At 43.3% G+C, this 27,677-nt stretch overlaps 2 protein-coding genes across 3 annotated transcripts in view; one reads left to right on the forward strand and one right to left on the reverse strand.

Annotated features, from left to right (window-relative positions):
• Nucleotides 1-3,015: 3,015 nt before the first annotated feature.
• Nucleotides 3,016-20,892, reverse strand: TMEM126A (transmembrane protein 126A). Its single transcript, XM_082246306.1, has 5 exons — nucleotides 20,712-20,892; nucleotides 15,292-15,410; nucleotides 11,820-12,013; nucleotides 5,996-6,110; nucleotides 3,016-3,301 (listed from the first exon to the last, which is right to left on the reverse strand). The coding sequence occupies exons 1-5, from the start codon at nucleotides 20,712-20,714 to the stop codon at nucleotides 3,103-3,105; spliced, it is 630 nt and encodes a 209-aa protein (XP_082102432.1). The 5' UTR covers nucleotides 20,715-20,892; the 3' UTR covers nucleotides 3,016-3,102.
• Nucleotides 20,893-21,421: 529 nt separating this feature from the next.
• The window catches only part of DLG2 (discs large MAGUK scaffold protein 2), a 2,359,657-nt gene continuing 2,353,401 nt past the window's right edge, over nucleotides 21,422-27,677 (forward strand). For both annotated transcript variants that reach the window (XM_082244450.1, XM_082244453.1), the window contains exon 1: nucleotides 21,422-21,652. In XM_082244450.1, the coding sequence (XP_082100576.1) occupies nucleotides 21,634-21,652 (19 nt within the window). In that variant the 5' untranslated portion in view covers nucleotides 21,422-21,633. The remainder of the gene's footprint in view (nucleotides 21,653-27,677) is intronic.

The following is a 27,677-nucleotide window of genomic DNA, read 5'->3' on the forward strand; positions in this document are numbered from 1 at the left end:
GCCAGTTCTGACACCCTGTGTGCAGAAGTGATAGCCACCAAGAAGGCCACCTTCTGGGATAATGTAAGCAAGGGATATTTTAAAAGGGAGGTTTCTGAAGAACCGACAAACACCAAATTAAGATCCCAGGGCGGTAAGGGCACGCGCACTGGTGGAGCCAAGTGCCGCACCCCCTGGACACCAAGGAATGAGTAGCCCAAGGCTTCTGAAAGAAGATTGCTAATGCTGAAACCTGACCCTTGATAATGCTCAAGGATAGTTTCTGCTCAACCCCCTTTTGCAGAAAAGCCAAGATTCGGGTCACCGAATAGGTATGTGGGGGAAATTCCAAAGATTCACACCACGAGATATAAGTCTTCCATGTGCGATAATAGACTTTGCTGGAAGTCGCTTTCCTTGCTTTAATTAGAGTAGGAATAACTGAAGCTGACAACCTCTGTCCTTCAGTACCTGGGTCTCAATAGCCAGTCCATTAAAACCAGCGACTGTAAAGCACGATGGAAGATCGGTCCTTGAGACCGCAGATCCTCCCTGAGAGGAAGTCTCCAAGGAGCGTCCGCGACTAGCCTGCCCAAGTCGGCGTACCCAGCTTGACGAGGCCAGCTCGGAATTTCCAGGATAACTGGAGTTCCCTCCACCTCTATCCTGCAGAGAAATCTCAGCAGCAATTTGAGAGGGGGGGGGAAGACATATAGTAGCTGATACTGCCTTTACAGGCCGTTCAGCGCGTCTGCTGCGTCCGCTAGAGGATCACGGGTGCGAGCCCTGTTGAGCCAACCTACCAACAGATCCATATCCGGAGTGCCCCAATGAAGGGACAGCTGGTGAAATACCTCTGGATGAAGAGACTGTTCCCTCTTGATCCAGAATCTGACGGCTGAAATAATCTGCCTGTCCACCTCCGTGATAAATATCGCGGAGAGAACTGGAACAACTGATTTCCCCAATAAGAATGTTGGCCACTTCTATGGCCGCCAGGGCACTCTTGGTGCCCCTTGGTGATCGACATAAGTCATGACCGTGGCATAGTCCGATTGGATCCGAACCGGGCTGCCCTGGAGCTGCTTGGTCCAGTAAATCAGAGAAAGTCTGATCGCTCTCAGTTCCAACACATTTATCGGTAACCTGGAATTTATCAGAAGAAATGACTTCCCCTGGCTGAGCATCGGAGACCGAAGCCACCAGACCAGAACCTCCCTGGTCCGCTCACTCAATCGGATCCGATTGTCCAGGGAATCGGGATTCCGATTCCATATGGGAAGAATCTCCTCTTTGGAGAATACGGGTATGAGACTGGGCAAACGGTACTGCCTCTAAGGAAGCGACCATCAATCCCAGCCAGTTGACGGACAGCAACATCCGAATCATTGACTGAATCTTCTGGAGTTTCTCCGCATGGAGAAACACTCTTGCCAAGGATGTATCCAAAATTAGGCCCAGATAGTTCAGTCTCCTGGTGGGAACCAGGGATGATCATATAGTGACTTTAGATAGTCAGCTCCCAAACCAAGCCTCCTGGTTTCTATTCACAAAAATCACACTCAAATTGGGGGATCTGTGACCTGTTATAGGATAAAGGGGAGACCCAGAAAACCGAGTGTCCGACCATCCCATAGAGGGGCCCGTGTCCACCAACAAACCCGACAGGGGGAGAGGGGGAACATTCTACTCACCATACCGGAACCAGGCGGACGCCAACTCCTGACAGAACCCCTCTCCACCGGGGTGGGGGGGCTGTCGACCAATACAGACGCCGTGACTCTGTTGGTCATTGGCGTCCAGGCGAGACGTTTAACTCGCAGGGTCAGTCCCCGTCCAGTGGGACTATGTCGCGGCCGACCCAGCGCGGAGCTAGGGCCTGCACGCGCTCGTAGGCTGAACTGGGGTGACCACTGGATCTCAACATCCAGCCCGTCGCCCAGTTTCAGCGTACTTGCTTGAAGATCTCACAGGAACACTGGAGAAAAAAAGCTACCTAAAAAAAGTATTTCAAAAAAATCTTGCCAGGACCGAAGATCCTAGCAAGGAATCTAGGTCCTTACTCCTAACTAGACAGAAAAAAACTGATTTGCTGTAGCAGGAAGTGAGAGGATATACCCTCTGGGACTGCCCCTAGGGTGTGGCCAGAACGTTTTCTTTCCTGTCTAGTCCTACTCCTGTAGAGGGCAGTATAACCCGAATTGATATTAATCAAGGAGGACTACGTCTGTCAATGAGCGACGGAGAAGTACCTTTTCTCATCAGCTGTATATAGCAATTAGAGCAATCTTGTATCAGTGAGTGCTGGTAGACTGTAGGAGGCATTTTCATTTCTCCCATGATTGTCCCATCAGGCTTCAAGACCCCTAATTCTGTCTGAACAGTGCGGATTGGCCTTGTGCTGATCACATGTACCCTCCCAAGAAAAATCAATCAATCAAGATGTTACATTCCACCCACTGTTATTTTTTAATTACTGGGCATAGAGGAGGAGGAACTGGGCTGTCATTTAGGATCTGTATACACGCCAAAATGTGTGATGTTAATACCATGTGACCTGGATAGGTCAACTAAAACCAGGAAGTGTTCTATCCACCAATAGAGACCAAACTGAGCATGTGCAGCTGAACTACACTTATCTGGACTTGTCCAGAGTGAACATGCAGGAGGGAGAGGATCTGTGCATACAGGATCACACCGACTTTTTACACAATGCAGAGGATTAATCATTTAAGTTGCACAGTAAGTATAACAAGCATGCTATTCTGCATCTACAGACAGATTTTAGCGTTGTGTGTTTAGTTACACTGTAAATGCAGTCACAGACATGGGCATCAAGCATCACTGCCACCCTTTAGACTAGCAGGCTCTTTGCAGATACGCATGCGACTGTAGTTCAGGTCAGGAGCATGCACATATGGATGGTTACACCGGGGTGACCCCCACCAGGCAGCATAGCCACTCCATAAGAGGAAGTGTGCTGAGCAGTATTTTCAGGTAGATCTTCAGCATGGAGCAAGTGAGGCTGACAAAATATAAAGAATGTTTTCAGTGTTTAATCACTTTTCAAAAGCATTAACAGAACCATTGCACTAAGTTTGACGTGTAAGACAAGTAAAACATTTATTCTCTCAGCTCCTCCTGTGTCTTGGAAACTGGCGACATCTGAAGCACCTTTTCTATTGTGCCAATTTGTCTGGTAGTGATGACGACGCTGGCTACAGCCTCAAACAGCAAGAAATATTTCAGTCTGCTGAACACCGGCTTGGTAAAGGATATAATTTCCCGCAGGAAGTTTCCCTTCATTGGAGTCCGCAAAGAACTGGCAGACATAATACAAAACATTTTAGAAATGATAACTCCAGCAAATACAAAATCATACAGATTGTAGTTAAAATGGCTGCAAGGCAGAAATGTATTAGTAGAGGGTACAAAAAAATATGTATTGTACACATACACTAAAGCAGTGACTGCATTCAAACAACTTTGCTACCTTGGCCTCCCAATGGGATACTGCTTTGTCACTGTGAAAAGCTAGACAGGGGTTCTGAAGTCAAATCCTAACTATACTTACACCTGCTCCCACCCCGTTCTAAGCCTATTTCAACTAACCTGTAAAAAAAAAAAAAAAGATGCCCATCACTTAACCACTTGCCGACTGCCGCACGACTATTTACGTCGGCAGTCAGCCCCTCACAGGCAGAGTAACGTAGGGGTACGTCGCTAGCCTTTGAAGGTTTTGGGAGCGAGCGCACGCCGCCGGAGGCACGGTCACGGACCCCCCCCCCCCCCCCCCGCGCGTGTGCCCGGTGGACCTCATGTCCGCCGGGCACTCGCGATCGTCCGTGACAGCGGGAGAAAGGCAGGCGGCTAATGTAAACAAAGCCACCTGTCAGTTCTCCCTGTGTAAGAATGATGATCAAACGGTTCTATGTAGGACCGTTGATCACTGTTCTTACACATCAAGCCACAGCCAATCACAGTTAGAAGCACGCCCCTAGGACACACTTAACCCCTCCCTCTCCAATACAGTTAACTCCTTCACTGCCAGTGTCATTTTTACAGTAACCGTGCATATATATAGCACTGATTACTGCAGTAATGTCACTGGTAACCCCAAAAGTGTCAAAAATGTCAGTCAAGGGTCCGATCTGTTCGCCCCAATGTCGCAACCCCCCCCCCCCAAAAAAAAAAAATCGCACAGATGATCAAATACCACCAAAAGAAAGCTCTGTTTGTGGGAAAAAAAGGACGCCAAATTCGTTTAGGTACAGCGTCGCACGACCGCGCAATTGTCGGTTAAAGTCACGCAGTGCCGAATCGCAAAATAGGCCTTGGTCAGGAAGGGGGTAAAATCTTCCGGGGCTTAAGTGGTTAATACTTACCTATTCTGAGGGTGCTCCAGTCAGATCACATGACCGGCTCCCACCACTGGCTTCATAGTAGAGGAGGGACAGCCAACAACGGATGCCCCATAGTGAGCCTATGGGTGATCTTACCACATAGGCTCTACAGTCATTGTTCTCTCCTCTTCAATGAAACCTGCTGCTGGGGAGATAATGTGCCTGGACCGGAGTGCCCTTTAAAATAAGTATAGGCATCTTTCTAGACTAGGGGATGGAGCAGGTTTAAGTATACTTTGGATTTGACTGGACATCTACTTTAAAATGAATACCCCCTGATTTATTAATCAAAGTGCAGAAATTGACTTGATGTGTTCAATGACGTGAATAACCTTGTCAGTAATTGCCACAATTCCATGTATTCACTACAACAGCAAAAATCACACTAGTCGCTAGCGTGTGAATCGTCATTTTCCTGTAAAATATTTAAAGTAAATCTAAGCCTTTAAAATCTTTTGGATCCTACTGGTAGCCTAATGGGACTAGTGATTATTGTGACAAAGGGGAATTTGGGACACATCAGAAAATTTATTGGGAATCGGTTCTTGTAAAATAACTCCTTTGCATAACAACTAAACAAACAATAATATAAGGACAGAAATGTAATTGTTGCAGGCACACGAACAGTTACTAGCCCAGACAACAACTATGTCTTCTCTTGAATATTTCATGAGCGAAGGCCCAAGTGCATGGCATATACACTATAATTGTGGGTTAGTCTGAAATGTTTAAATGAGAAGTGTGGGAAATAAAAAACATTGCATGTCTCTTCTGTGATCAATACCCTGCCTGCTTTAAAGAGCAGCTCCAGTTTCCCCCCCCCAAAAAAATTAAATGTCAGCAGCTACAAATAATGTAGCTGATGACATTTACCACGAGGACACTTACCTGTCCAGGGATCCAGCGATGTCAACCGCAGCGATCTGAGCAGGAAATGGGAGTGGGTTGTCAAAACCAGGAACCCACTCCCCCTCCCTTCCAAAAAGTACCAAGTGTGGCATTGGGGGGGTGATGCAAACAAGTGGAGCTTCACCTTTTGGATGGAGCTCCACTTTAAGCATTTTTCAATAGTTTATTTTGTAGTCACATGACTGCAAAGCCTTCTATGTTTTGGGGGGGGGGGGGGGGGTGCCGTGTCACTTTTAGAAAATTGTCAGGCACTTCTCCCCACTGATGCAGCACTCCAGAAGGAGCAGCCGTAATCAAGTAAGTAGAGCTCTTACTATCAGGGACTGATGGTCAGGTGTCCACCAACCTTTGGCCATATAGTATACTTCTGGCTGCCATCTTTCTTCCTCAAAAAAGCAGTTAACCTTCTCTCAATCACAACTAACTGATCCTTACTACTCCAGAAAGTATGCTCAGTGTACATAATTCTAATTTTGGTTTGAGCTGGAGTTGAAGCGCATTGGGCTCACAATGTTGGCAGCTCCCAATAAGTCTCTATTATGGCTGTAATGTCTCACGTGGGAGGAGAGATGAGACATTACAGCCATTGAATCAAAGTTGAGGTCTAAGTAGCGACCATAGCTTGGGTTCAGGGGCTTGTGCGGCACGCTGTGGTTAAACTTTGCCAAAAACAAGTTAACTTGAAAATAGAAAGCTATACTTACATAGGTACTAGCATTAAATTGATGAAACCAGCCAAAAGAACTGGAGCCACACCACCCATGCACACCCCAACATAGCCACCTCTCACCACAGCACACGTAGGACAGTTTAAAGAACCTGCAAAGATAGAAAAAAATAAATTATAAGTACAGCGTTGCAAAATTTTATAACTAAAGTATGAAAGTATTTTTTGTTTTTCAAAATTTTCAGTCTTTTTTTGTCTGTTTAGCAAAAAAATAAAAAACCCAACGGTGATTAAATACCACCACAGGAAAGCTCTATTTGTGTGAAAAATTTATAAAAATGTTATATGGGTACAATGTATGATAGTGACCACTGTCCAATACAAGAGGAGGAAGGATTTGCCCAGCCGACGCTTCGAGAATGAAGCCACCATTATCATGGACTCCTTTGTTCACCGGTTCAGCCGGATCCGATTGTCCAGAGACTGCGGAGTCTTGTCCCATTTGGCTATCTCCCTTTGCAGGGACCTCGTATGGAGCTTTGCTAACAGAATTGCCCTCGAATGGTAGACACCATCAGGCCCAGCACCCACATGCAAGCCTGCAATTTCTGGAGTTTGTACAGAGAAAGGAGCACTCTGGCTAAGGCCGAGTTCAGATTTAGACCCAGATAGTCCAGCTTTGTGGACGGAACCAGAGCAGACTTCTGAAAATTTAGAATCCTGCAGAATTCGTATGGTGATTTCCAGGTTTTCCACCAGAGCAGTAGGAGACTCCGCTCGCAGAAGGAGGTCGTCCAAGTAGCCCAGTACCGCGATTCCCTGTTGGCGTAACAATGCTAGTACCGGGGAAAAGCCTTTTGTGAAGACCCAAGAAGCAGAGGCAAGACCAAATGGTAACGCCACAAACTGATATTGCTCCTCTCCCACAGCAAAGCGGAGGTAGCGCTGGTGACAGGCACACATTGGAATGTGAAGGTAAGCATCCTTGATGTCGATAGAGGCAAGAAAATACCCCTGATGGAAGAAAGCCACCACCGTGCGAATGGACTCCATCCTGAACTTCTGCACCTGCATAAAGCAGTTCAGTGCCTTGAGGTCCAAGATTGGACGCAACTTGCCTTCCTTCCTGGGAATTTTAAACAGGTTTGAGTAAAAACCCTGAAAACGTTCTGAAGTCAGAACCGGGACAATCTCCCCTCGAAGTAACAGGTCTTCTACCGCCCCAAACAGACCCTGTAAGTGGTCCGGGGACAGGAGCAAGTTGGCAGGAGAGAAACTTGCCGGGGGACAAGAGCGAAACTCGATCTTGTAGCTGGACCGAATGACTTCATAGACCCACTTGTCTTGTACTTGGGAAGACCACGGGTCCAGAAACCAGTGAAGACGTCCCCCCATCCTAGAAACAGGTGAGGGCGCACCTTCATGCTGAAGGAGCCTTGTCTGCGGGTCTGGAGAAGCCGCTCTCGGCTTGCCAGACCAGGTTCATTTGGATCCTCCAGGAGGCCCTAAAAGGCTTTGAGCCCTTGTCAGTCGACCCTGAGGGATGAAAAAAAACTTCTTATGAACGGAGGAGGGCCCACATCTACGACGAGATTCCTTGCCCTTTGTAGCCTGCAGGAGAAAAGTACTCTTTCCCCATTTGAGACCTTTAATGAGGTCATCCAGGGTGTCCCCAAACAGGCGATCCCCTTGAAAGGGGTGATCAGTCAAGGCTTTTTTTTTTAGACATCTGGTCTGCAGACCAGCATTTATGCCAAAAGACACGCCGAAGGATCACTGCCTAAAACAGAGAGCCGAGCCACTAGGGGAGCCGCATCCAAAGAGGCATCACAGATAAACTGCAGCCCCTGAACCAGCTGGTCTGCCAGCTCAGCAAAGGCAGGGGGGGGGGGGGCTGTTCTCCCTCCAGGTCACGGCGTAAAAGCTTAGCCCACTCAGTCAGAGTTTGTGACACCAGGGCAGTGGTGAATATCGGCTTCAGTGCCGAACCAGGCAGAGTGTAGATATTGCGGGCCACAGCCTCCGCCTTCCTGTCAGCCAGATCCTTCAAGGCCGGGGACTCTTCAACCGGAATCATGGTTGCCTTGTTCAATGTGGAAACCTGAGGGTCCACCACCAGAGGAACAGTCCACATAATAAGGCACTCCTTATAGGGGTAAGGCCTAGCAAATCGGGGGCACTACAAGGGGAAGCTTTGGTCATTCCCACTCTTTAGTGACAATTTTGGCAAAATAGGCAGGGAAAGAAACAACTTTGCCGCTCTGGATGGCTTGCGAGTGCCAAAGGGAACATGTGCCTCCATTGCAGCTGTAGCCTTCATCCTTTAGGTCCCACGCATAAATACAATCAGTGCTTCAATCAGCGCCTTTTCGTGTGCTGTTACAGATGAAGAGGAATCATCCTCACTACCTGATGATTCCGGGCGTGTGGCCGCAAACCCAGCAGGTTGACTCACGTCTGCGGTGGCCGAATTAGATTCAGGATCTGATGAGCCAGATGAGGCAGGGGAAGGCGGGGAGAGCTTTTTGCTAGGCTGTCGCCCGAAAACCACCTCCACCCGGGACACAAAGGACTCCAGGATCGCCATCAGTGCATCAATGGATGGTTGGGACCCAGGGGGCCCTGCAGCCTTAGAGAGGGGGTCAGGTGGGGAGATGTGCTTCAAAGACTCCATGAGTCACAAGGAGGACCCCACAAAAAGTGTAAAACACTGCAAAGGGACAACCCCCCACTGCGCTGGCAGCACCACCCAGTCAAAAGGCACTAAGCGATCTTCGGAAGAGAGGGAGAGAACCCCAGCAGAAACAGGCACCTGCAGCCACTAGGATAATCTGTACTCCACGCGCGACAATCAGGAAGTAAAAAGATCCAGGAGTTGGCACCATTGGATGAGGAGGAGCTCCCACCACTGCAATCGCCGCCCACAGGGCTTCACAGCCCAGCATAAGTGGAGAGGGGACAGATAAAAGGGGGGTGCCAGACGGAAGGACGGGAACCCGGGGGGGGGGGGTCCTAATGAGAGGCCCACTTCCACCCCAAAATCCTCCAGGGGTAGAGGGGGGACAGCTACTCACCATACCAGGAACCACCGCTCCAGTCAGAACCCCTCGCCATCGAAATGGGGGGGCTGTTGGTCAGGAACGCTGCGGCTCGGGCCAAGACCTGGTCGTATGAGACCCCGCGAGGTGTTTAACTTGCAGCCCAGCCCCCGTCGCAGCCGACCTAGCGCGGAGCTGAGGTCTGCACGCGCTCACTGGCCAGACTGGGGTGACCACTGGATCAAGATTATCAAGCCCGTCGCCCACACCGGCAGTTAATTTTAGATCTCAAAGGAAAAAACCAAGAGACCAAGAGAAAAAATTTCTATCTAAAAAGAGGAAAAAATTCCATGTAAAAAGAAAAATTTGCCAGGACCAGAGATCCAAGCAAGGAACTATCTCCTTACTTCAGACTAAGCAGAAAATACTGTACTTATAGCAGGGAGAGGGAGTATACCCCCTGGGACTGCCCATAGGCATAGCCAGATTCTTTCTCTGCCTAGCGTCCTACTCCTGTAGGGGCAGTATAACCCAATGGTTATGAAGATCAGGAGCTGCGTCCGTCAATGAATGAAATAAATATATTTGTATTAACATTGGGGCTGTCTGGGAAAGTTTGAGAGGTTATGGGTGCCATGGTCGGACACCCCCGGGCTCAGTCCCCGTGAACTCGTACAGTTTCGACTACTGCAGTGTCCTGGTTGACCAGTTTCCAACAAGACGGGTTGTAGTGGTGGTGTGTTCAAGGGAGTGTATGCTATGGTTTATAGTTGTACTTTTAACAAGCTTATAAGTGAATATCCATGTGCATATAATAAGCTTATATACATTGTTATTGTATGCCTTCCTTCAAGTGTTTGGCTGATGGTATATGCTTTGCTGCTGTTGACAGCAATTTCATGATGCTGGATTGTATCTGTTTAACCACTTTATCACCAGAGGATTTTGCTGTCTTACGTCCAGGCCACTTTTTGCGATTCGGCACTGTGCGACTTTAACTGACAATTGCGCGGTCATGCGACGCCGTACCCAAACGAAATTTACGTCCTTTTTTTCCCACAAACAGAGCTTTCTTTTGGTGGTATTTGATCACTTATGCGATTTTTACTTTTTGCGCTATAAACAAAAAAAAAAAAAAACGTAAATTTTGAAAAAATAACAATATTTTTCACATTTTTTATATGAAATTCCCCCCCCCCCCCCCCCCCCAAAAATGTAAAAATCTAATTTTTTTTTAATTTTTGGCCAATTTGTTTTCTGCTACCTATGTTTGGTAAAAAAATTACAATAAGCGTATTTTGATTGGTTTGCGCAAAAGTTATTGCGTTTACTAAGGAAAAGATTTCTGACATTTTTGGTGTTTTTTTTTTTTTTTTTAACGAGTAATGGCGGCGATCTGCGTTTTTTTTTGCGGGACTGCGACATTGCGGCGGACAGATTGGACCCTTGACTGACATTTTTGACACTTTTGGGGGTACCAGTGACATTACTACAGTAATCAGTGCTATAAATATGCACTGTTACTGTAAAAATGACACTGGCAGGGAAGGGGTTAATTTTAGTGGAGAGGGAGGGGTTAATGTATGTCTGGTGCTTACTAACGTGTGTGGGGGGAGGTGACTGAGTGACACAAGGACAGATCGCAGGTTCAGCTATGCTGAACCCTGCAATCTGACCCTGCCTGTCACTTAGGAGATCCGCCCGCTTTGTTTACACAAGCAGGCGGATCTCCAGACTCGATTCCCCGACGATCGGGGAAGAGCAGCGGCGATAGCTGCTGCTCCTCCCCTGGCCCAACTCCCGCTGTGACTGAATACAGCGGGAGCGAGCCTCCGGCAGCGCGCGCGCCGCCGCCGAGAAAGGGGAGTGTCTAGCGACGTAGGTCTACATCGCCAGACGATAATGAACCACTTTGCCGCAGTAGAGCTCTAATGAGCAGACGGCAAGTGGTTAATTGCCATTCAATAAAAAAACGGTTTGATTAAGAATAAATAAATAAATGGTTGTGGAACTAATCATCTGAGTTTCCATTATTTCTTATGGGGAAATCCGCTTTGATATAAGAGTGCTTTGGATTACAAGCATGTTTCCGGAACGAATTATGCTCGCAATCCAAGGTTTTACTGTATAACTAAAGGCAAAACTTTTTGTTTTGGCTAGAGTGCAGAGGGGTTAGAACACTGGTTAGTTTTTATTGCCGTCTGTGCCCCAGTTAGGGACATTCATCCTCTCTATTGGTCCTGTTTACTATTATCATTGAAAGTGAAAGGAAAAGAAAATCCCAAATTTTGGGTTGTCCCCAAAAAAGTATTAGCGTGGAAATCTTCCAATGGGGACACTAGTTCTGGTGACCCCAAGGAATTCCCTTCATTTTCTGGGATTTCCTCTCACTTCCTGCTTGGCTATGGAAGAGGAAGTGAAAGGAAACATCTGCAATGGGATAGTGAAAAAAAAACCTGACTGGTTGTCACCCTCCCTTGCTCTATCCAAAATGAAAAAAAAAAAAAAAAAAGTTTTGCCTAAAGTTCTACTTTAAGAAGGAAAAAAATGTTTTGGCAGCACTATTCGCCCTCTCTGTGCTCAAGCACTGCCCCCCTTCCCCTTATTCGGAGTTCTCTTCCATGCTGTGCTGCAAGGCTTGTCCTGATGGAACGGCGCCCACAGTCATTCAACCAGCTCTTTGCAAGCCCAAGGAGTAATGGACATACCCACTAAGGGTGTGTCATCCAACCAGTCATGGCATCTTCCGTATTACTATTCTCACCGATTCCAATAAAACAAAACATGGAAACATAACATGTTTAGAGTATGAACATCACAAACCTTCAAGGAGGGATTGGGTGACGAGCAGTTCATGATACATAGTGGTGAACAAGAAGGGGACTGCAGTGACTGGCAAACAAGACAGCAGGTAATATCTCCGGACTTTCAGCGTTTTTCGGAATAGGTTGTGAGCCATCAGCCCGCACGCGATCGAATTTGCACCAATGAACGAAGAAGCATAATTAAAGCAAAACCTGCAAGGGAATTAGAAACGTTAAAGCTAAAAGCTAAAAGCTAAAGCTAAAAAAAAAATAAAAAAAGGGGGGGCAATAAAAAGGTCTCTCTCCCCCCCCCCCCCCCCCCAAGCATGCTGCAAAGCTACTCAATTATGTGTGCACTGATCTCTGCAGCAACGAGGACTGTCCACCACCGGGAGTATCTGCATGCTTAACCTAGAGATGGGCTTTACTATAAATAATACCATGTGTGTCATTTGTAGCTATACATGTACACAAAGGCATCCGATGTTTAGGATATATGCAGGCCGGGGTTTTTTCGTTTAGCTTTGTTGCACAATGCTTGTGCCATAGCAATTCTATCTCACTGCTATGTGAACAACATAAAAACAGCCAGGATGCTCCTGGCAACTAGGGATGGGTAAACGGTTTGGCCCAAGAATCAAAGCGTGGACATTGACGGACACAGCTCCTAGTATTCATCACCATTTGGTTATACTGCCCCCTACAGGAAGACGACACTAAGCAGAAAATAATTCTGGCTACACCTATGGGCGCTCCCAGCAGGTATACTCCCTCTCTCTGCTATAGCCACTCAGTTTTGTTACAAGCAGCGTCAGGAGAATTATAACTCCACAGAGGGGTGGGTGCTGTGTCTGTCAATAAACGTCAGAGAAATGGATTTTACGGTAAGTCAAAAATCCCATTTCCTCTTGTTCTTTGATGGACACAGCTCCTGATATTCATTACCCTTGGGACGTCCTAAAGCTGTGTTAAACATGAGGGGTGGGAACAACAAAAAAATTCCCAAGGCTAAACATTAGCCAACCAGGCAACAAGAGCTCAGCCAAACAACTGGAGGCCACCTGAAAAAAACAACAACATGCTCCCAAAGAGGATCAGTTCCTCTTAAACAGCAGCCTGCAAAACCTTGCGGCCAAAAGAAGCATCGGCAGATGCCAACACAACTTTAAAAACAATCAAGCGGCCGTTTTTAGATTTGCAGGAAATCGTCGGCAGAAAAGAATATCTGAATGATGCCGGCAGCTGCAAGTATCATTCAGATATCTTTACCCAAGGACCAGGACAACATATGACATCCTTCAGCGGGAAATGGTTAATGAATACCCCCTTTTTGGCATATTACTACACTTAGTCTGGCGCACCTTGTTGTTCCTTTACCTGTCTTCTAGAAAACTGCTTCAGTCCCAAGGGAGCAGCCACAAGTGTTGTTCTAGTACTTCATGGACTATATGAACCCTTATACTAGATGCATTACAAAGGACCTCCTAATTTATTGTTTTAATATTGCCATTTGATGATCCTGGTGTGTCTTTCTACCATTTTCTGCACCATTCCTTTTTTTCTAGTTACATATCGCTGCACATGTCGGAGTGACAGCAATAATTCTAAGGCCATTATTCACAGTTAACTATAGTCTGATGACCTGTAAAGACTTTATAAGCGTCACCAAAGGAAAAATATAGGGTACCGAAGTTTTCCATCATTTTGTGCGTGAACGCAATTTTAACCACTTCCTGAATGCTGTACGTACATATAGGTCCTTGTCGGGAACGCCCCAGACGACGTCAACCTATGACGAAACACGTCGTACCAGACGCGACGTCAACACGCCCCCTATCCATGCCGGCTCTGTTTGCTACAGCAAGGACGCAGGATGCCGCAGTCCGCACACCAGCCTCGTGGATTACCATGTCAATGCGCTTTTACTTGATATGTTTGTAAGTTACTTTTTAATAAATATTTTATATTAATTTACTGGATTATGCTATGTGTCTCCACCCTTTCATTTCTTGCAAATTGCCTGATCTTGCCGGGTGTCTAACTGAAGTTTGAGGATTTGCCCAGGAGGTGATCCGTGCCAGCTTATGACCTTGGGGTCATTGAGATACTTCATGCTTTTGGGGCCATTTCATTAGTTTGAATGGCCATGGATTTCCGGTAAGCAGCCTCCTTATCCCTTTGCACTGTGGTGTCCCCTTCTGTTTTCCTGCTCCTTTCACAAGAGGAGGAATTCTTGGATTACTTTATACCTGCTGGGACTTGTGGTGCACTCCTGGGTTCATCATTTTATTTTTCACTTTTATGGACTTTTATATGGTCCCTTATTTCACTTATTTGCACGTTTTTTATACCTTAAATAATCACATTCATATTGTATCTATTGCTGTCATTTTGTGATATATGTCGTTTTATGATTTAGCGCAACACTATTTATATACATTTGTTTTGATCATTGTCTGTGGATCACTGTTAGCAGCTTTACACATTATTTGTCATTTCACTATTTCTCATCATTTTTTTAGCGCAGAAATCCCCCCCTTTTTCTTTTGTACGTACATATACGTCCTTGGAAGTGGTTATATCAGGGTCATGGGTGAAGCTGCAGCCATGATCCTGGTATCAAAATTTGCAGGCAGCGATGGGCTTTCCTATAAAAGTGATTAGAGCATTACAGCCGCCCAATTATTTTGGCAGGATGCAGAAGGGAGCCACCCTCTCCCAACACCACCCGCTGCCAGGTTATCCTCTGAGCACTGCAACCTGTTTGGCCAGCTGAGGACAGAAGAGGACATGCGTTCCTTCCCCTCCTATGTGATGAATGAGCCCAGGTTCACACTGATGCAATGTAGGAAATGCAGCGAATCCTGTGCATTCCTCACACCACATTGAAATTGCACACCCTTAATGTGATCTGCTGCAGTTGTCAATATTAAATTAACGACGCCCCGAACAAGCTTGCAAAATGCAGTTTGATTGGCAGAATCAGATCGCATCGGTGTAAACAGTTCAGGTGTGGCAAAAAAAAAAAAAAAAGGTCCTGCACCATTTGGGTGCAGATGCACTGCAACTTGAGCCACACCTAACGAATGCCTTAAAATTGCACCGCAACAACATCGCATTTGATTTGCACAGGAATGAAGTGTAATTCCTGTGCGAATCACATACGGTGTCCAACACTGCTCAGGCTGAAGTTGGAACGGACGAGGATTTTGTTACTTCCAGTTTCGTTTTTTGCTTACTAGCCGTTACCGGCTAGACAAGCATCTGATCGGACCAATCTTGGACGATCTTAAAGCCTGGCAAAGACCTTCAACACATCTGTTTACACAAATGCGAAACATCATTCCCGCCTAGGTGCCTGAGGCACCGAAAAATAAAAATATCCAGTGAAGAGAAGGGGCTGGAGTCAGGTACACCCATATTATCTTTGGGGGGTGAGGGTCCAGCATAAGGAGTGTAGTGTAGTCAAAGCTCCATAAGATGTTACTTACTTCTCCAACCTAGGGAGATTTGTAAAATTCTGCTGCAGGAACTGGGCGATGGGTATGGCTGGCTGCTTTGCAGAGCTTTGATTCACATCGCTGTCACTTTGTTCTTCCATGTTGTCACCCTAAAACAAGCAAACATACAGATATAGATAATGTCTGAGCAATAAATCCTAAAATTACTATCAAAAGAAGATAATTAAAAAAAAAAAAAAAATCATATATATATTAGGGCTGGGCGATATGGCTGAAAACTGTATCACGATATCAGTGTTTCATATCGGTCGATATCGATAATTATTGATATTTTAGCATTCAGGTCATGTGTACAGGGCTTAAGTCTGTGAGAATGCAAAAGAAGCTTGATGCTGATTGAAGTGCACTGCAGGACAAATACCCCTGTGAAGGAACTCGAGAACACCTTGCTCTCATAGACTGTAGGGCTGATTTGGGAAAAGGCCAATCTACCTATGATTTTGAAAGGTCCCAGTGGAAACCTTTGCAGAAATTGGAAGGACATGAAGATAAATTGAACCCAGGTATTAAAATTGCAATGGGGTTAACCAACTGCACTTGCCTTCAAACTCTTCCTTTATACTTGGGGATGATGCTGGCTCCTTGGTCCAGGCTGTATAATAGGGACTCCGCTTCTGTTTAAAAGAGAAGTGCGGCTTTACAAAATAACTACCATGCATACTCCCCTATGTGGCTGCAGCATCGATCGGATGCTGCAGCTGTAACTCACTGGCTCTTAATACCGAGAACCGAGCGATCACCTGATCTCTTATGACTTCACTGAGCAGAGAGCAGTGACAGAGAACTCCCCGGCCTGGATGTGACGTCAGTCAGCTGCCGGGAGAGGAAACGGGCGGTGCGTCTGTACAGGCCAGGGGCTGTGATAGGATAGTACCTATCCTATCACAGCCCCTGGCCTGTACAGACGCACCACCCGCTTCCTCTCCCGGCAGCTGACTGACGTCACATCCAGGCCGGGGAGTTCTCTGTACCTATCACAGCGCGCCGCAGCCCCTGTACAGCTGACGTCACATCCAGGCGCGGCGGTGGTCCGTTACTGGGGAGTTAGGTGGTTACTGTGCGGCGGACTACGAGCTGGCTGGACCCTCAGGGTGTGTGTATGGCTGCACAAGCGGAAAAAGTACTTTCAAGTTGTAATATTCTAATATCGAACGTGTTATCGTTATTGCTATCGAAAATGGCACTATCGCGATACATATCGTTATCGCTTTATCGCCCAGCCCTAATATATACACACACACACACACACACACACATATGCATACATACATACACACACACACACAGGTCACCTAATTTTTTATATTATACTAGACATTAAGCCCGTTAAATTAGCGGGCGCTAGAACATATGTGGTCAAACATTTGTAAAAACAGACTTGTTCCAGTTAAGCGAGAGCCTCTGTTAGCTCTGCGTCCCTGTTGCCCTAGCAATGTCGAGGACATGCGCAGAGCTGACTGAGCGGCTCTCGCTTATCTCACTTTCTTTTTTTCTAACAACGCGAGAGCCGCATGACGTAGCCAGCTCTGCGCAAAGCATCCCTGTTGCCCTAGCAACATCGGGGACACGCGCAGAGCTGACCGAGCGGCTCTCGCGTGACATTGCTCGCCCGCCACCACTTGTAACACCCGCTGCCGCTTAGCAGTAAGTCCGCGCGAGCGTACATCCGCCGCGTGCCCGCACACACCTGCCGCTTCAACAGTTTCGCCCGGTCTTCTATCAGATTTCCCTACCACACACCCGCCGCTTCAACAGTTTCGCCCGGTGTTCCATCAGATTTCCCTATCTACGTCATTTCCGATTAAGATCAGCTGTGGATTTGTCATGCAGCAGCTTGTACCTGCGTCACACGTCCTATTGGGCATGTGCAGAATAGGTAGGGAATTATGATAGCATCGTAAGGGGTAAGACAAAAGTCCTAGTGTGCATGCACCGGCGCCTGCGCACCAACGGGTCGGGCAGCGGGATCTCTTATAACAAACATCCATCCAATCTCCATGGCACACACTGCGCTGACCCGACACTGCACCGACCCGACAATCCGATCCCCATGCCCCACACTGTGCCGACCCGACAATGAGACAGTGGGCGTCCGGGTAGGGAATAGGATTGTCCGATCGGCGCAGTGTGTGCCATGGAGATGGGATGTATGTTTGTTATAAGAGATGGCGCTGCCCGATCCGTTGGTGCATGCGCAGTAGGACTTGTGCCTCAGCCCTTACGATGTTATCAAAATTCCCTACCTATTCTGCCAATGTTCCCTCTAATTTTTTACTGTGCTGAGCAAGTAAAAAATTTTCTGAGCGCAAACCTTTAGACTAAGCAATTGGGGGGGGGGCGTCAATGCAGAGTGCCCACAGCAATGCCCCCAATTGCAGAGTGCCCACAGCAATGCCCCCAATCAATGCAGAGATGCCAGCGCCCCCCCCCCCCCCCGTCCGTGCACTTACCTTGCAGTCACAGCAGCTTCTCTTCAGTTCAGTCCCCAGCTTCCCGCGTCTCCTCAGTCCTCCCGGCGCCTCCTCCGCAGAGGGTGGAACTCCGTAGGGTGTCCGTCATCCTGGGCGCCCCATGCAGGCCCAATCCCCGGCCTCTCCTAAAGGCCGTGGGCCGGCTGCAGTCTCCGCACTCCGGGGGGTGGCAGTCTCCACAGATCGGAACGCCACCCCCAGCGCTGGCCGGCCGGCCGGCCGGCCGCCCGCCCGAAGTCTCTCTTCGTCCCAATGGCTATTTGTGCGGCACATGTGCAGTAGCGCATTTCCACGGACACAGGGACGGTGTGGAGTGGACGCAGAGACACTTGGCTTTTATTAATATAGATATATGCCTTTCCCTTATTTCATAACTCCTGTCCCACCACAACGAGCTGACACACCATGGATACTCGAAACTTACACTCCATACTGTCAGGACTCCCCCAGACCCCAGCCATCTTCCCCTAGGAACCCTCCTCTAGCCCGGGACCTACCAGGGACCCACAAGGACGTCCAATCCAGGACCCTTAGAGGAAGCAAGGACCCACCTACCGGATTACCATATATACCGCTGTGTGGGGGTGGGTATTTCTGGTGAGTGCGCTGCTTACTAGAGGGGTCACGGAGCACCTCACCGCCCACCACGGGGTCACTCATTGTGTATAATTTACATTGTGTATAATTCACCCGTTACCAACCAATGGACTTTTTTAGTCACTTTATCACCTATCACCATTTAATATTTATTCATAATATTATTTATCACTCCATCACTTTATTATCCACTATTGGGTTCATCCTTTGGATACTTAGTCACGTTTATATCATATTTACTTATGTGCCACTAGTTCATATATGTGCATATGTCACTTTTGGATATCTATGCATGTCACTTTGATTTATTGATACCTATATTTATACTGCATTAATTTATATCCTTTCGATTTCATATCACTTGTGGTCACTTATGCACATGTCACTTTGATTTATTGGTACTTATTAATTTATATATACCTGTCTATATATATATTGTATTTATTTACATTTGTGGTAACTCATGCACATGTCACTTTGATCCATTGATTTTTAATATTACATAAATTTATACTTGTAGTTTCTTATACTGCAATTTTTTATAAACATTGGATTCCTAGAATATTTGATCTACATATTTATTGCCACATCCATTTGGCACGCCACATTTTTATATATATATATATATCCATGATGCAAATCTCCCTTTCCACCACATCCAAAAGGTGCTCTGTTAGATTGAGATGTGGTGAATGTGGAGGCCATTGGAGTACAGTGACCTCATTGTCATATTCAATGTTGGTACTAAGGGGGCCCAAAGTGTACCAAGAAAACATTCCCCACACCATTACACTTTTTTGGGGGGATACAACCGCTTTAATCACTCAACAACCACCCAACGCAGGCAGCCGCTTCTGGGCAAAGTGGTCTGCGTCGCTCTTAGGAGGCTAGGGGGCGAGTGCGCGCCACCGGCGGGGCACTCCCGCCCCGCTCGTCAGTGGGGAAGCCTGTGCCTGTGTTAAGGCGGCTCTAATTGCCGACACCCGCGATCGCTCTCCGCTGAGAGAGAACAGTCGGCTGTTGTAAACACAGCTGATTGTTCTTCTCCCTGGAATGATCACAGAGCTCCTGTGATCCTTCTATATAGGATCACATGTCTCTATGGTCATTTCACAAGCCACGCCCACCCGCAGTTAGAACCACTCCCCTAGGTACACATTTAACCCCTTCATCACCAATAATGCTAACCCCCTTCCCTGCCAGTGTCATTAGTACAGTAACAGTGCATATTTTTAGCACTGATTACTGTAGTAATGTCACTGGTACCCCCAAAAGTGTCAGAAATGTCAGTTAGGGGTTCGATCTGTGCGCCGCAATGTTGCAATCCTGCCGCCATTACTAGTAAAAAAAAAAAAAAAAAAAATGACAAATCTTTCCCTTAGTTAGTAAACGCAATAACTTTTGCGCAAACCAATCAAAATACGCTTATTGCGATTTATTTTACAAAAAATATGTAGCAGAAAACAAATTAGCCTAAAATGTTAAAAAATTTTGATTTTTAAATTTTTTTTTTTGGGAATGTCATATAGCAGAACGTGAAAAATATTGTTTTTTTTCAAAATTGTTGCTTTTTTTTTTTTGTTTATAGCGCAAAAAATAAAACTCGCACAGGTGATCAAATACCACCAAAAGAAAGCTCTATTTGTGCAAAAAAAAAAAAAGGACGTGCATTTTGTTTGGGTACAGCGTCGCACGACCGCGCAATTGTCCATTAAATTAACGCAGTGCCGAATCGCAGAAAATGGCCTGGTCATTAAGGGGGAAAATCCTTCCGGTCCAGAAGTGGTTAAAGGGATGAGGTGGCAACCCTATATATAGGCCAAACAATGTAACTGTATTTCCACTTTAAAGACACCTGGCACGCCCACAAAATGGATGCCCCACCCCTAACAGTGCTCCGCCTACACCAGCTTTCTGCAAAAAAAAGTGTTCCTAACAATATTTTGGAAATCTTGGCAACTATGATAGTGAAGAGATTGGAGCCCCAGGTCTATACAATTCCCTTCCTCTGGAACTAAGTAAAAGGTTATGTAGGGAAGCAATAAGAGGGGCAGAGGAGCTGGGTCAGCACAGGCAGTGATAAGTCACTCTCAGAGCTGGAGAAGAAATTATGTCTACCTATTAGATATATAATTATATTGGTGCTATATAAAAGCGCTGCACAAACTGTTGGCGCTATATAAATCATGTATAATAATAATATTAATAATTACCCCACATGAGCTCACACCCCCCATCTAAGTGTCCCCATACACTGTTTACAACACAAATAACGTCATTCTGCAGTCACGCGGCCTCTCTAACCCCCAGCAGTCCCCTTACCATCACAGGCCGGTCACCCCAGCCTCCTAGGTGCCCGGTAAGTCTGGCCTCCGCCGCTCCTTCCTCTCCTCTCACCTTCAGCGTGTCTCTCCAGAGGGCGCCGCCATGTTGTCCGGTCAGCTGACCGAGCGCCAGTGATCACGTGACCGCGGCAGCCTGGACCAGCGGCGCGCACTGGGAGAGAGAGTGAGAGTGACAAGCGGCGTGTGCACCTGACATGACCCCGCCCCCTTCCCGTCCAGTGTGTGTGTGACATGACCACGCCCCCGTCCCCTCCAGTGTGTGAGTGTGTCCGCTGATCGCCGGGGAGATGAGCTGCTGCCCCCCCCAGCCATGCCTGATCCTGCCTACTGGCCTGCCATGGCTGCATGGAGCAACGATTGGCTCCCCCACCTCCTAATCCCCTCTCTGCCAGGCTGCATGGCACCCCTGTAACCCCTCCCCCCTGCAGCTGGCACACACTACACACATAGGATGAGCTGGTGACTGGCACCACTGGGATATTACAGCCAAGCAGTGTCTCCCCCATCTCCTACTACACCCTGAGACCCTCTGCTGCCAGCCTGGGGATCAATGCCCTGCTTGCCACCCCAGCAGCATGAATTTATGAAAACTTTGGAGCTTTTTTTTTTTTTTTTAGTCCAGATGGCAATATTTTATTTTATATGCAGATTTTTTATTTTTTTTTGATCTGTTAAAATAATCCAATAAATGTCTGGTCAGCCTTTCCTCTTGGATCTTTAATGCTCCGGTGACTACACTGCTAAACTTTCCTGTCTTTTCCTTTCTTGGGTGTCACTTGCCTGGCACTGCTGGACTTACTTTGGCATTGACTTTTATACACACCTGAACTACTCCTGGTTGTACCCATCTCTGTGCCCTCTACCACAGCCAGTGAGGAGTCTGAGGAGTATTACTAAGCATGCCAGTAAAGAAGAAAGGTGGGCTATTCATTACTTCCCCTTTCCCTTCCGCTCCTATCCTGATTTCTGAAAAAAAAAAAACGTTTTTTATTGCTATTATTTTTTTTTTAATTTGTATTTCTATGTTGTTATTGTGATTTTATTTTTTCCCGTTATTTATTATTATACTATTTTATTCAAATCATATTTTTGTGTTCTATATTATATATATATAATATATATATATGATAATTATATGTATTATATAATATAGAACACAATTCTATATATAATTGTGTTCTATATTATAATATATTTATAATTAATTTTAGATTTTTATATATAATATATATATATATATATGAGTGTATTTCTATGTTGTTATTGTGATTTTATTTTTTCCCGTTATTTATTATTATACTATTTTATTCAAAGCACATTTTTGTGTTCTATTTTATATATATATATATATATATATATATATATATATATATATATATATATATATGATAATTATATGTATTATATAATATAGAAAACAATTCTATATATAATTGTGTTCTTATTATATTATATATATATATATATATATATATATAATTAATTTTATATTTATATATATATATATATATATATATATATATAATATAATAAGAACACAATTATATATAGAATTGTTTTCTATATTATATAATACATATAATTATCATATATATATATAATTTTATATTTTTATATATATATATATATATATATATATATATATATATATATATATATATGATAATTATTGTATTATATAATATAGAACACAATTCTATATATAATTGTATTCTATATTATATTATATTAAATATATATAATTAATTTTAGATTTTATATATATATATATATATATATGTATATATATATATATATATATGAGTGTATTATATATATAAGTAATAGGTTACCAGTTTGTCCGCACTTGTGCCAGCATTCAGGGGAAGAGTGAGGGGGATAATGTAGCCAGTGTAAAGGGGGTCTACTATACCATTTTTCAGAAAAATTCAAAATTTGCAGTTATTATTTTTCACATTTTTTTTTGCGTTCTAATGTTCTATATCTTATAATTAATGTTATTTTTAATTAATGCTAATTTTTTAATGTGTTTTTCTCTTTTTAATACGTTTTTATTGAAATATTTTGAGGAATACAGTGTGTAACTGCCATCAGATATTGATATAAAAATTTATCAACGGTGGCTTGCAAGTCAGTAGCAGTTATACATCAAATAGGGAACTTATGGCGAATAACAAAACATTTAGCGTAAGGGTCCTTTCACACGGGCGTTCCGTTTTTTTGGTCCGTTCAGTCACTTTTTTTAAACGAACATGGATGTCACTTTTTAGGGTCCGTTCCGTATGTCCGTTTTTCATCCATCCGTTTGCGGATAAAAAACGGACATAATGTATGTCTATGGGCTAGCGGATGATTTCCGCTGACATCCGTTTTTGCGTCCGTTCCGTTAGAGTTCTCTTCCGTCTCAAAAAACGGAACTTAACGGATTGGACGCAAAACAGATGTCAGCGGATGGTCATCCTCTAACGTCCGCTAGCCCATAGACGTACATTATGTCCGTTTTATATCCGCAAAGGGATGGAGGAAAAACAGACATACGGAACGCCCGTGTGAAAGGACCCTAACGATAAGCACATTAATCATGCTGTAACAGATGAACAATATGGATAACAGGAAATAGAATCTGCGTGCCCTTAATGTTATTATTTTTTTAATGGTACTGTTTAATGTGCTATTTTTTTCAACATTTTTCTGTTTTATAACTTTTACGCTTATTATTTATTTATATTTTTATTATTTATATAATAATAATTATTATTCGTTTTTATTTTTTAAGTTGTATTTTTATGTGATATATATATATATATATATATATATATATATATATATATATATATATATATAATTTTCTTTTTAAATAAATGTTTAATAGGATTTTAATATTTTTTTAAGCTGTTTGGCCTGACTGTTTTTTACTTTAGTGTTAAAGGTAATGCTTAGTGATCCCTTTTTTTTTACTTATTTTGTTTAACGCACCTATTAGTAGTTTACAATTTTTTTTTTTTATAACTTTTACGCTTATTATTTATTTATAATTTTATTATTTATATAATAATAATTATTATTCGTTTTTATTTTTTAAGTTGTATTTTTATGTGATATATATATATATATATATATATATATATATATATATATATATATATATATAAAATTTTCTTTTTAAATAAATGTTTAATAGGATTTTAATATTTTTTTAAGCTGTTTGGCCTGACTGTTTTTTACTTTAGTGTTAAAGGTAATGCTTAGTGATCCCTTTTTGTTTACTTATTTTGTTTAACGCACCTATTAGTAGTTTACAATTTTTTTTTATAACTTTTACGCTTTTTGTTTATTTATATTTTTATTATTTATATAATAATAATTATTATTCGTTTTTATTTTTTAAGTTGTATTTTTATGTGATAGTAGTTTACAATTTTTTTTTTAAAGATATTTACAGTATTTTCATTGTTTTTATCGTGAATGTTTAATAATGCAGATTAACTATTACTTAATGCTTGCATTTATTTTGATGTTTTAATATTATTATTTTTTTAATAGTACTGTTTAATGTACTATTTTTTCATTTTTCTGTTTTATAACTTTTACGCCTATTATTATTTTTTTAATGGTACTGTTTACTATTTTTTTCAACATTTTTCTGTTTTATAACTTTTACACCTATTATTATTTTTTTATTATTTATATAATATTTATTTTTTAATAATATTATTCTTTATTATTATATTTGTTATTTTCTAGTTGTTTTTTTTACGTGTTATATGTTATACTTTCCTTTTAGGAAATGTTTAATATATTTTTAATATTTTTTTTAAGCTGTTTGGCATTATACTTTTTTTCCATTAGTATTAAAGTGATTAGTAATCCTATTTTTTTTTTTTTTTTATTTTTGCCTTATTTTGTTTAACTTACCTATTAGTATTTTACAAGTGCTATTTATTTTCATTGTTGTTATAGTGAAAGTTTAATAATGCAGATAAACTATTGCTTAATGCTTGCATTTATTTTGACTCACTTTTATTAAGTGTGTTTACAGAATTGTAAATGCATTAGTATTCATTTTAAAATTTGTTCAAATGATGGGAAGGTTTTTTTTTTAAATTTTGAACAACGATAGAGGTGGTTATGATTTCTGTGCCCTTTTTCATGCATTATAAAATCTCCCATGTTTGCTGTTTTGTTCTAATCTAATATGCACCTTGTTGTCATAAGTAAATGTCCATTTTCACTCATGCATGATTCATTGTCATTTTTTTAAAGGTAATGGTACCATGCACCAAGACGTCCATTAAAAAAATATCTACAACTAAAAAAAAAAAAGAAAAAATAATTCACTCAAGTTTTTAGAGAAAAAAAAAAAACAAGATTGATTTACGCTTGGATTATAGGGGTTTCATCATTCTGCACTTTATGATTACTAGGAATAATTTAAAACACTTTACTGCAATAGTATTGATTAACAACTAGAGTCTGCCAGAAAACCACATCGTACTTTGTGGGTTTATTTTAATTTTTAATGTAAAATTGATGGCTAAGTTTTCTTACAGCACATCCAGAAAGTATTCACTTTTTCCACATTTTGTTATGTTACAGCCTTATTCCAAAATGGATTAAATTCATTATTTTCCTTAAAATTCTTCAAACAATACCCCATAAATGACAACGTGAAAGGAGTTTGTTTGAAATCTTTGCAAATCTATAAACAAAAATCTACAAAAAAAAAAAAAAAAAAAAAATCCCATGTACAAAAGTGTTCAAAGCCTTCGCTCAATACTTTGTTGAAGCTCCTTTGGCACCAATTACAGCCTCAAGTCTTTTTAGTATGATGCTACAAGCTTGGCACACCTATTTTGGGCATTGTCTCCCATTCTTCTTTCAAGGACCTCTCAAGCTCCATCAGGTTGAAAGGGGAGCGTCAGTGCACAGCTATTTTCAGATCTCTCAAGAGATGTTCAATGGGGTTCAAGTCTGGGCCACTCAAGGACATTCACAGAGTTGTCCGGTAGCCACTGCTTTGTTATCTTGGCTGTGTGATTAGGGTGGTTGTCCTGTTGGAAGATGAACCTTCACCCCAGTCTGAGGTTCAGAGCACTCTGGAGCAGGTTTTCATCAAGAATGTCTCTATAGATTGCTGTATTCATCTTTCCCTCGATCCTGACTAGTCTCCCAGTTCCTGCCACTGAAAAACATACCCACAGCATGATGCTGCCACCACCATGCTTCACTGTAGGGATGGGTATTGGCCAAGTGATAAGCGGTGCCTGGTTTCCTCCAGACATGAAGCTTGCTATTCAGGCCAAAGAGTTCAATCTTTGTTTCATCAGACCAGAGAATTTTGTTTCTCATGGTCTGAGAGTCCTTCAGGTGTCTTTTGGCAAACTCCAGTAGGACTGTTACGTACCTTTTACCATCTGGATACTCTACCATACAGGCCTGATTGGTGGAGTGCTGGAGAGATGGTTGTTCTTCTGGAAGGTTCTACTCTCTCCACAGAGAAACGCTGGAGCTCTGTCAGAGTGACCCATCGGGTTTTTGGTCACCTCCCTGACTAAGGCCCTTTTCCACCAATTGCTCAGTTTGGTCGGGCAGTCGGCTCTAAGAAGAGTCCTGGTGGTTCCAAACTTCTTCCATTTACAGATGATGGAGGCCATTGTCCTCATTGGGACCTTCAATGCTGCAGAAATATTTCTGTACCCTTCCCCAGATCTGGTCCTCAATACAATCCTGTCTCGGAGGTCTACAGACAGTTCCTTGGACTTCACGGCTTGGTTTGTGCTCTGACATGCACTTTTAACTGTGGGACCTTTATATAGACAGGGGTGTGCCTTTCCAAATCATGTCCAATCAACTGAACTTACCACAGGTGGACTCCAAGTTGTAGAAACATCTCAGGGATGATCAGTGGAAACAGGATGCACCTGAGCCCAATTTTGAGTGTCATGGCAAAGGCTGTGAATAAATAAATTTGCAAAGATTTCAAACAAACTTCTTTCACGTTGTCATTATGGGGTATTGTTTGTAGAATTTTAAGTAAAATAAGGAATTTAATCCATTTTGGAATAAGGCCGTAACATAACAAAATGTGGAAAAAATGAAGCCCTGTGAATACTTTCTTGATGCACTGTGAATCAGGAAAATACTGCATTATGGCCACTAGATGGTGCTGAAAATCATGGTGAATAAATATTTTATTTGCTTATCAGCTCATCTAGTCACCATAGTAAAGTATTTTCCTGATTCAAACTATTATGGGTGAAGAACATCTGACCCTGAGAGAAAAAGCCTAGTGAGGTTTGATTTTGCTGGCCTTTGCACAGAATGAAGGTGCATGTATTTTTTTCAGAAGGAATAGCTCTGTGATTTTTTTCCAAATACATTCCTATGTGTGTGTGTGTGTATTGCATTGCACTGTATTGCGGGTCTGTGGGAACCAACTGTACTGTGTGTTGGGTTATCTTTCTAAATGAATAGCACCATGCTGTACAATGTGCTGGTCATTGTGGTAACATACTGTGAAATGCCTGTTTACCACCCAATACTGTCGATGCCCAATAGCCTTCTTATGCATTGGGAAGTCCCAAAGCAATGTAGGCATGAGGGGTGGGAAGAACGCAACCAGAGAGTAGCGTAACTCTAAAGGCTAAATCAAGCCAACTGGGAACATGAAGCTCAACCAAGAACAGGAGCTCACCCAGGCGAAAAAAACCCTTAAAGAGAAATAAACTATTTTCTTATGAAACATCAGCCTGCAAAACCTTCCGGCCAAAGGAAGCATCCGAAGATGCCAACAAATCAACCTTGTAGAATTTTGTAAAGGTGTGCACAAATGACCAACAAACTTGCACTATTGAGGCCTGATGGCAAAAAGCCCAAGGGCTCTTTCACACGGGCGGTCCGATCATATCCGCCTGTCAGTTTTTTAGGCGGATCTGATCGGATC

Source organism: Pelophylax lessonae (assembly GCF_965119305.1).
Source record: "Pelophylax lessonae genome assembly, chromosome: 2".
In the NCBI taxonomy this organism is placed as follows: Eukaryota; Metazoa; Chordata; class Amphibia; order Anura; family Ranidae; genus Pelophylax; species Pelophylax lessonae.